Genomic DNA, 11,162 nt, shown 5'->3' with positions numbered 1-11,162 from the left:
CCATCAAAAATAATGGAGATTTTACAGCATTTGTACTAACCTGGATGGAGGTGGAACACATTATTCTTAGTGAAGCATCACAGGAATGGAGAAGTAAGAATCCTATGTATTCAACTTTGATATGAAGACAATTAATGACAATTAATGACACAGTGGGGCATGGAGGAAGGAGAGACCAGACAGAGAAGGAGGGAGGGAGTGTGGGCAAAGAAAAAAAAGAAAGAAAGAAAATAGTGACTAATTCTCATATAAATTGCATTTAATTTTGACCAAAGTACATTACTTAAACATTAATTTTTAATTCAATATGTTAATATGTTGTTTATCATATTGCATCTTCATTTATAAGTGAAATATGTTTGTAATTTCCCCTTTATAATAATATATATTCTCCAATTTTAATATCAGGTATATCCAGATTAAGTAGAATGATTTTGAAGTATTGCTTTTTCTATTGTCTATAAGATTTGGCATGATCTGTTTTTTTGAAATTATATTTTACTTTTATTTATAAATATTAGTTGTCTATTTTTTTGAGACTTTGGAAAAAACAAAATAATAAGAAGTTAATTGATCAAAGTATTCTATAATAGACATACTTCTATCTGACAATGTAAATGTTACTTTCTTTGCATTATTACTATTATTATTGCTTAATATTTTGTTGCAGCAATCGTCTGTTTTCTTTTCTGAATGTATTTATCTTCGTTAGTTCTTTATGAGGCATTTGTTCTCAGGTCTTATGTTAAATATTGTTATTGTCATTAAAGTTAGCCTTTTTAATTCTGTGAAGGCAAAAGTGGAAACCTAATATATACATGTGTAAGAAAAGTAACTAAATAAAAAATTGAAGAAGGAATCTTCCCGAACACATTCTATGAAGCAAACATCACCCTAATACCAAAACCAGAAAAAGACCCAATTAAAAAGGAGAATTTCAGACCAATTTCACTAATGAATATAGATGCAAAAATTCTCAACAAAATCTTAGTCAATAGATTATAGCTTATCCTCAAAAAAGTCATACATCATGATCAAGTAGGTTTCATCCCAAGGATGCAAGTCCATAAATGTTATTCACTGTATCAACAGAAGCAAAAACAAAGACCATGGGATCCTCTCAATAGATGCAGAAAAAGCATTCGATAAAATCCAGCATCCTTTTCTAATTAGAACACTGAAGAGTATAGACATAGGTGGCACATTTCTTAAACTGATTGAAGCTATCTATGACAAACCCACAGCTAATATTTTACTGAATGGAGTAAAACTGAAAGCTTTTCCACTTAGAACTGGAACCAGACAAGGTTGTACTCTGTCACCATTACTGTTCAACATAGTGCTTGAAGTTCTAGCCAATACAATTAGGCAAGACAAGGAAATAAAGAGCATCTAAATGGGAGCAGAGGAGGTCAAACTCTCCCTCTTTGCTGACAATATGATCTTATACTTAGAGAACCCCAAAGACTCAACCACAAGACTCCTGGAAGTCATCAAAATACACAGTAATGTCTCAGGATATAAAATCAATGTCCACAAGTCAGTAGCCTTTGTATACACCAAATAACAGCCAAGATGAGAGGCTAATTAAGATCACAACTCCCTTCACCAGAGCTTCAAAGAAAATGAAATACCTAAGAATATACCTAACAAGTGAATTTTTCTAAAAGCAGAGTATGAATGTCTTAACTTAATGACTAAAAGAATGACATGAAGGTTATGTTAACCAGTTTGATGAGAGTATTTAAAAATGTATATGAAAACAGCACACTGTACCCCATGATTGCATTAATGTACATAGTTATGCTATAAAAAATAATAAAAAAAAAAGAATTGAATTTTGAAAAAAAAAAAAGAATATACCTAACGAAAGAAGTGAAGGACCTCTATAAAGAAAATTATGAAACCCTAAGAAAGGAAATAGCAGAGGATATTAACAAATGGAAGAACATACCATGCTCATGTCTGGGAATAATCAACATTGTTAAAATGTCTATACTTCCCAGAGCAATCTACCGATTCAACGCCATCCTGATTAAAATACCAACATCTTGGGCAGTACTTGTGGCTCAAAGGAGTAGGGCCCCAGCCCCATGTGCCGGAAATGGCGGGTTCAAACCCAGCCCTGGCCAAAAAAATGATTATGCATTTTGTATGGAACCAGAAAAAAATCCCATATAGCTAAGACAGTTCTTAGTAACAGAAATAAAGCTGGGGGCATTAGCATACCAGATTTTAGGCTGTACTACAAGGCTGTAGTGGTCAAAACAACAGGGTACTGGCACAAAAACAGAGACATAGACATTTGGAATCAAATAGAAAACCAGGAAATGAAACTGACATCTCACAACCACCTAATCTTCGATAAACCAAACAAGAACATACACTGGGGGAAAGCCTCCCTATGCAATAAATGGTGCTGGGAAAACTGGATATCCACATGTAAAAGACTGAAACTGGATTGCACCTTTCTCCACTCAAAAAAACTGATTCAAAATGGATTAAGGACTTACATTTAAGTCATGAAATGATTAAAATCCTCAAAGAAAGCATAGAAAAAACACTGGCTGGAAGATATTGGCCTGGGAAAAAGACTTTATGAAGAAGACTGCCATGGCAATTGCAACAACAACAAAAATAAACAAATGGGACTTAAACTGAAAAGCTTCTGCACAGCTAAGGAGACAACAACCAAAGCAAATAGATAACCTACAAAATGGGAAAGGATATTTGCATATTTTGAATCAGACAAAAGCTTGATAACTAGTATCTATAGAGAACTCAAATTAAGCCACATGAAAAAGCCAACAATCCCATATTATCAGTGGGGAAGAGGGATGAATAGAATCTTCTCTAAAGAAGACAGACAAGTGGCTAGCAAACATATGAAAAAATGCTCATTATCCCCTAATTATTAGAGAAGTGCAAATCAAAACCACCCTGAGATATCATCTAACCCCAGAGAGAATGGCCCACATCACAAAATCTCAAAACTGCAGGTGCTGGCATGGATGTGGAGTGAAGGGAACACTTTTACACTGCTGGTGGGACTGCAAACTAATACAACCTTTTTGGAAAGAAGTATGAAAAACCCTCAGAGAACTCAAGCTAGACCTCCCATTTTATTATGCAATCTCATTACTGGGCATCTACCCGGAAGGAAAAAAATCCTTTTATCATAAGGACACTTGTACTAGACTGTCTATTGCAGCTCAATTTACAATTGCCAAAATGTGGAAACAGCCTAAATGCCCCCCAACCCAGGAATGGATTAACAAGCTGTGGTATATGTATACCATGGAATACTATCCAAAAAATGGAGACTTTGCAGCCTTTGTATTAACCTGGATGGAAGTGGAACACATTATTCTTAGTAAAGCATCACAAGAATGGAGAAGCATGAATCCCATGTATTCAATTTTGATATGAGGACAATTAATAACATGGTGGGGGTGGGGGAAGGGGAGAGCAGAGAGAGAGAGAAGGAGGAGGGAGGTGGGGGAAAAGAAGAGCAGAGAGAGGGAAGGAGAGAGGGGGATGGGGTGTGTGATACACCCTGTGGGGGCAAGGCACAATTGTAAGAGGGACTATACCTAACAAATGCAATCAGTGTAACCTGGTTTCTTGTACCCTCAATGAATCCCCAACCAAAAAAAAAAAAAGAAAGAAAGAAAGAAAAGAAAGTGGTTGTGACACTGAATGCAGCTGTACATGGTTGAATAGCATCACATCATCAAAAAAATTTCTTCCTCAAATCTGACTTCCTAAACATGTTTCATATACATTTAAAGATACGTTTGTTTGGGGGTAAATACTACCTCTGGTAGGGTTGTGTTGCAAACTCATATGTATGCTATAGACTGGAGAAATTTAACAGAAAGACACAACTAATATGATAACTCTGGAGATTTATTCCTGACTTAGCTTTTGCTAAAACACTTAATTAGACTATAAATGCCACAAAAGCTCCATCACTGTTGTGTTTCCAGGACCTGAATAAAGTCCTTTCTAGGATGAATAAGTGAACTTTGCTGCTTACACCACAGATGTAAGTCATGGAAGTCACGCCAGAAAGAGGTTATTTGATAATTTTGGAGAGTGCAGATTTGCAGGCCCAAGGAGATGACAGGCTGACTATCCAAATCTACTGAAGAATGTTCCTTTGGAGTAGTATAATGAAGTGTGCATTTTGTTCTTTTATTATAGGTAAGAAGAGAATCATAATATTGGTACAAACACAGATAGATAAACATACATTTACACGTGTGTATATATACATTGCCTGATTAAAAGTTTAAAAATTAATCTCTTTTATTTCAGCTTTATAATATTTTTAGAGCCTCATTTTTTTTTTTTTTTTGAGACAGAGTCTTACTATGTTGCCCTGGGTAGAGTGCTGTAGTGCCACAGCTCACAGTAATCTCCAGCTCTTGGGCTTAAGTGATTCTCTTGCCTCAGCCTCCCAAGTAGCTGGGACTACAGGTGCCAGCCACAACGCCCGACTATTTTTTTGTTGCAGTTGTTCAGTTGGCCCGGGCCCAGTTTGAACATGCCACCCTCGGTGTATGTGGCTGGTGCCATAACCGCTGTGCTACAGTGCTGAGCCAGACCCCCAATATTAAAATCTGGAAATTTTAATTTTTTTTTCCACATCACAAGGGATATTTGGGTACCTGATAGTAAGAAATATAATAAAGAATGCTTTATTCCAAAATCTCTCTACTATGCAGTGGATTCAATTAATAATTGTATGATGTATAAATTGTTTTTATTCTTTGGTATCACATATTGAAATACAGTGTCTCAGTCACCATGTATAGAAAAAATTAACAAACTCATGTTACATCTTATATTTTTAATATTTAGATGTCAACACGTAAAGATTTTGTGAAATTTTGTAATGAATATTTTGTAAATAAAGGTATGTTTAGCTACGATTTCCCCTGTCCCTATGTATGTATGTATGGCAAACTTGGGACACTCTGTAACTAAAGAGAAGACTAATGACGTTTTAACAGTTCTTATGCAAATCCTTTCAACTTCTTGTGCTTTAAAAGTCTGTTTTGAAGTTTATTATTTGGATGGAGATGGCTACATTTCTCGAGAGGAGATATTTAACATACTGAAGGACAGTCTACATCAACAATCATCTGAAGAAGAAACCGATGAAGGAATCCATGAGTTGGTAGATATAGCAATGAAGAAAATGGTAAGAGAGAAACACTGGAATGCATAATATTCAATCAAGTGGATGTTGAATAAAGCTCAAGATTTAAAAATGACTTATTTTCCTCCATGATGAATGGAGGGTGGGGGTTGTTTCTTCTCTGCTCTATCCATTGCCTAGCACAGTGCCTGGCTGACTGTGGGTGCTTAATAAATACTTATGGAATAGCTGGATGAAGAAATGAATCACTATACAAAATGGAGGTTAGCAGGGTGTGGTGGCTCATGCCTACAATCCTAGCACTGTGGGAGGCCGAGGCTGGTGGATTGAGCTCAGGAGTTTGAGACCAGCCTGAGCAAGAATGAGACCCCATCTCTGAAAAAAAAAGCTGGGTATTGTGGCAGTGCCTGTAGTCTCAGCTACTTAAGAAGCTGAGGCAAGAGGATCACTCACTTGAACCCAAGAGTCGAGGTTTCAGTGAGCTATGCTGCTATGACATTCTACCAAAGGTGGCAAAATGAGACTATCTCAAAAAAAAAAAAAAAAGGATGCTAATATATTATTTTAACATATTTTATTATTAGTTGAAACTTCATTAATTTGGGAGGACATCAGATTCAATTCATGTGAATTGTATGCTACTCTGTTTTTTCTTCATGACCTCCTTCCATCCATCTAAACATCATTACAACAAAATAACCTAATAAAAATAGTTAACCCTTACAGAGTGCTTACTATGTACATGCCAGGCCCTTCAGAGATGTTAATGTATTAACTCATTTTATCCTCAAAACAACCCTATAAAGTAGAAACTACTATATGTATTATCTCCATTTTGCAGATGAGAAAACTGAAGTACAGAAAGGTTTACCCAAGATCATCCCAGAGAATGGGGTGCAGAACTCATCTTTCAGGGAAACCTATAGTATCTCCTTATCACGAACAACTCTGTTGAAGGTGTTTGGACCATGTTCACCCTTTTCTTACTATGACCCTAAGCTGGATACTGTGAGGTTTTGTGACTGTAAGGCAGCCCAGGCCCAGCTTACCTACATTACTCTGAAGTTTAGGAAAGAAATATCTGATGGGGGCTTCAGATTCTCAGATTCAGCTAATGCAGGCTCCAGAATACCCTCTTCTTTTAGAAATGCTCTGACTAGCTACTGCTAGGGCTGAGTGTAGAATTCTTAAGAGATATTATGTCTCCAACTACTACCACCTCATTATTTTTTTTTGAGACAGTCTCACTATGTTGCCCTCAGTAGAGTGCTGTGGCATCACAGCTCACAGCAACTTCAAACTATTGGGCTTAAGTTGATTCTTTCACCTCAGCCTCCCAAGTAGCTGGGACTACAGGCGCCTGCCACAACACTAGGCTATTTTTTGGTTGCAGTTGTTATTGTTGTTTAGCAGGTCCGGGCCGGGCTTGAACCTGCCAGCCTTGTTGTTTGTGGCTGGCACCCTACTCACTGAGCTAAGGAAGCCGAGTCAGTACCTTGCTTCTTAATAGAGCAACTACACTTTTATCCTTTTTACCTGATGGACTCCCAAGTAGTCTTTTGAAGAACAAGTCCTTAAAAAAAAAAAATTAAACTTGAAAATCGGTGTCCTATTGTACTTATCACAAAAGTAGCAATATACTAGTAGGCATCTTCTTTTTTTTGTTTCGTATCTCCAGTTAAAGTATTTTAGGGGTAGGAATACACTTAATATATCTAAGGTAACTCAGATATGCTAATAACAAAAAGAAAGTAAGTTGCCTCCATAAATAGGTACCTTTTGATTTAAATAAATAGTGCCGGCTTGGCACCTGTGGCTCAAGTGGCTAAGGCGCCAGCCACATACACCTAAGGTGGTAGGTTCAAATCCAGCCCAGGCCCGCCAAAACGATGATGGCTGCAACCAAAAAATAGCCCGGTATTGTGGCAGGTGCCTGTGGTCCCAGCTACTTGGGAGACTGAGGCAGGAGATTCGCTTGAGCCCAGGAGTTGGAGGTTGCTGTGAGCTGTGATACCACAGCGCTCTACCCAGGGGGACAGCTTGAGGCCTGGTCTCAATAAATAAATAAATAGTGCCTACAGAAGTGTGAACTTACAGTTTTACCTGGTAAAACCTATTAGCTATTTTCATGCAAAGTTTAAAACTACTCTATCATTGGGCAGCGCCTGTGGCTCAAAGGAGTAGGGTGCTGGCCCCATATGCCAGAGGTGGCGGGTTCAAACCCAACCCCAGCCAAAAACCGCAAAAAAAAAAACCCCAAAACAAAACAAAAAACTACTCTATCATTTATCAAGAAATATCTTCCTCTTTAGGACTATGACAAAGATGGCAAGATATCATTTGCAGACTTTGAAAAAGCAGTGAGAGAAGACAGACTTTTGTTGGAGGTGTTTGGACCATGTTTACCAGAAGCAAAGGTACAGTTACAAGTGCCAATAGCCCAAATTTGTTGAGGATTTTTTAAAATTTCAGGTTAATATGAGCGTATACACGACTAGGTTACATAAATTGCTTTAGTAAGGTTAAAGTCTGTGTTGTAGTTGTGTCCTTCACCCAGAAAGCGTGCCATATACTGGTGCAATGTACTTGGGTCAAAAATAAACCAACCCGGCTTGGCACGCCGTAGCTCAGCAGTTAGGGCCCTGGCCACATGCACTAGGGCTTGGTGGGTTCAAACCTGGCCCAAGCCAGCTAAACCACAGTAACAACTGCAACAAAAAAATAACCAGGCATTGTGGGGGGTGCCTGTAGTCCCAGCTACAAGGGAGGCTGAGGCAAGAGAATTGCTCGAGCCCAAGAGTTTGAGGTTGCTGTGAGCTGTGACACCACAGCACTAAATACCAAGGGCAACAAAGTGAGACTGTCTCAAAAAAAAATTAAAAAGAAACAAACCACCCCCTTCCCCATATTTTAGTTTTTCCCTCACATGAGTATGTAGTTATTAATCCACCAGTTTCAAATTGGTTAGGAAGGTGTCACTTGCTAAATACTTGCCTCTGTGGGCCCACCGCCCCCCTGCTGAAGTTCAGGCAGTTATAAAAAGCTCAGACCTATCCTAGTGTTATGGGCCCCCAAGACAACTCTACTATTTCAGTAACCATATCCAACAGACTTTTATTGAGACTAGCTGACAGCAACCTCAAACTCCTGGGCTCAAGCAATCCTCCTGCCTCAGCCTCCCAAGTAGCTGGAACTACAGGCAAGTACCACTAAGCCCAGCTAATTTTTTCTATTTTTAGTAGAGACAGGGTCTTACTTTGCTCAGGCTGGTCTTGAACTCCTGAGTTCAAGTGATTTACTTTCTTCTTTAGAGGGGGTCTTGTTGTTGCCCTGGCTGGACTGCAGTGACATGATCACAGTAGCTCACTGCTGCCTCAAACTCCTGAGCTCAAGGTATCCACCTGTTTCAGTCTACCAAGTAGCTGGGACTACAGGTACACCCTACCATGCTTAGCTAAGTTTTAAATTTTTTTGTAGAGAAGGGGTCTTGCTATGTTACTCATGTTTAAACCCTATATTTGAATTGTCTGGAAATCTTGGTAAAATGGAATGTGTGGACTCAGCGCCTGTAGCTCAGTGGCTAAGCATCAGCCACATACACCAGAGCTGGTGGGTTCGAACCCAGCCCAGACCTGCTAAACAATGACAACTACAACCAAAAACAGCTGGGCGTTATGGCAGGCACCTGTAGTCCTAGTTACTTGGAAGGCTGAGGCAAGAGAATCTCTTAAGCCCAAGAGGTGGAGGTTGCTGTGAGCTGTGACAACCCGGTACTCTACCCAGGGCGACACAGTGAGACTCTGTCTCAAAAAAAAGAATGTGTGAAAGGCAGGCTTTCAATGCGAAGAGATGGGTGAAAACAGTACAGATTAATGGACTGAATTGGAGTAACTACTCAGAACAGGTAACAGTTCTTCACCTGCTCCCTGAGAGATCATCTGTAGCTCAGTTATCTCCAGCTTTTTCTTTTGAGACAGAGTTTCAATACGTTTCCCTTGGTAGAGTGCTCTAGCATCACAGCTCACAGCAACCTCAAACTCTTGGGCTTAATTGATTTGATTCTCTTGCCTCAGCCTCCCAAGTAGCTGGGACTACAGGAGCCCGAGACACGGTCCAGCTATTTTTTTGGTGCAGTTGTTGTTGGTCATCAGCTCCGGCCTACGTGGCCGGCACCCTAACCACTGAGCAACAGGTACAGAGCCACCAGCTTTGCTATTCAAAGTGTGGTCTGTGCACAAGCAGCAGTGACATTACCTAGGAACTTGTTCCCTTACTCTCTTCCCACCCTCTGCCCCCGAGTCTCCCAAGTATATGATACCACTCTCATACAGTATATCATATACACATGGTCATGTATAGTACTCTCACGCGTACATGCAGTATTTGTTTTCCTGTTCCTGGGATACTTCACTTAGGATTTTGGCTTGCATTGCCATCCAAGTTGCTGCTAAAAACATTATTTCATTATTTTTTAATGGCTAAATATTATTCCATTGTAGACCAGGAGTGCCAAAAAATGTATTCACATTTTAAGAGCTGTCACTTGTGCATTACTTTTTAAAATTAATTATGTCAGCAACATGTAGTATGATGTTCGCTCAAAAAATGGGGTTAATCAGATGAATGCTAGTGTCACCATACCAGAGAGCACAGGCAAAGAAAACAGCAGACGCATGGTGGTCGTTTGAGGGACACGACCATTTTGAAGTGGTATTTGAAATCTGAGAACATTCGTGGTAAGTTTGAGACGCACAGTACTGATGTGCACAGGGAAGATTTGGGAGGCCTCACATAGCAGCCAGTCCTACTTCTACTACGGTGTTGAACAGTTCACATGCTCGCCATGGAAGTCTACCAATGTGCACGACCTAGGACTAAGCAGAACAAATATACAACCATTCTTAAAACAGAAAAATGGAAAAATCTTCATTCTAATATTATTAGAAGCACTGAGAAGTGAGCCCTTACTTCCAGAATTAGCCAGGACAATGGACAGGATGAAGTGCTGCCACTGAGTTTCCCCATTGACTTAACACCCCTTGACTTCTACCTGTCAGACTGTATAGGATGTGGTGGACCACAGAAAACCAGCCACACTGGCGGTACTCCACGGTGGAACTGAAACACAATGCTCAGCAACACAATTGGACACTTTGGTCGACGTTGCTCAAGCCAGTTCCATGTATCAGAACTGTCTGAACATGGATGGCAACCACTTTGAGCACCTCTTGTAATTGCAGAAATACAATGTGACTCATAGTCATTTATCAGTATATATTATTACAATTTTAATATTTTTTTCCTTTCTTAAAATGTGTACACTTTTTTTTAGCACCTTCTGTGTTTATACACATTTTCTTTACCCACTCACCAGTTGATGGGCACTTTTCTTTTCCCAAAGGTTTCTTTCATCATGATCAAATACTGTGTATGTTGGTAGGGAGGAGTGCTGGCTTTCACAGGGTCACAGGTCAGGGACCCACGTAGGCATGCAGAAACCTTTAGCAGCTCCTCCCTTTAGGGCTATCAGAGAATTTTTTTTTTTGAGACAGTCTCACTCTGTTGCCAGAGGCTAGAGTGCTACAGCATCAGCCTAACACACGGCAACGTCAGACTCCTAAGTTCAGTGATCTTTTTGCTTCAGCCTCCTCGAGTAGCTGGGACTACAGGCTCATGCCACAATGCCTGGCTATTTTTGTTTTTCCTATTTTTAGTAGAGACGGGGTCTCACTCTTGCTCAAGCTGGTCTCAAACTCCTAAGCTTAAGGGATCTTCCTACCTTGGCCTCCCAGAGTAACTAGGATTATAGGCGTGCCAAGTTCTCTCTGACCAGAGAACTTTTCTAAAAACTGTGGTAAAATACACCTAATATAAAATTGACCATTTTGGCTCGGTGCCTCTAGCTCAAGTGGCTAAGGTGCCAGCCACATACACCTCAGGTGGCGGGTTCGAAGGGCCACCAAACAACAATGACGGCTGAAACCAAAAAAAAAAA

General features: G+C 39.7%; 1 protein-coding gene across 1 annotated transcript in view; it reads left to right on the top strand.

Annotated features, from left to right (window-relative positions):
- The window catches only part of LOC100960322 (EF-hand calcium-binding domain-containing protein 1), a 22,184-nt gene that overhangs the window by 9,697 nt on the left and 1,325 nt on the right, over positions 1 to 11,162 (top strand). The window contains exons 4-5 of the mRNA XM_023507507.1: positions 5,058 to 5,209; positions 7,480 to 7,584. Coding sequence (XP_023363275.1) covers positions 5,058 to 5,209; positions 7,480 to 7,584 — 257 coding nt within the window. The remainder of the gene's footprint in view (positions 1 to 5,057; positions 5,210 to 7,479; positions 7,585 to 11,162) is intronic.

The sequence above is a fragment of the Otolemur garnettii genome, unplaced genomic scaffold, assembly GCF_000181295.1.
Source record: "Otolemur garnettii isolate 467f Iridium unplaced genomic scaffold, OtoGar3 scaffold00005, whole genome shotgun sequence".
NCBI lineage: Eukaryota > Metazoa > Chordata > Mammalia > Primates > Galagidae > Otolemur > Otolemur garnettii.
Note: the sequence above shows the minus strand (reverse complement) of the source record. Positions and strands in the feature narration are given on the sequence as shown.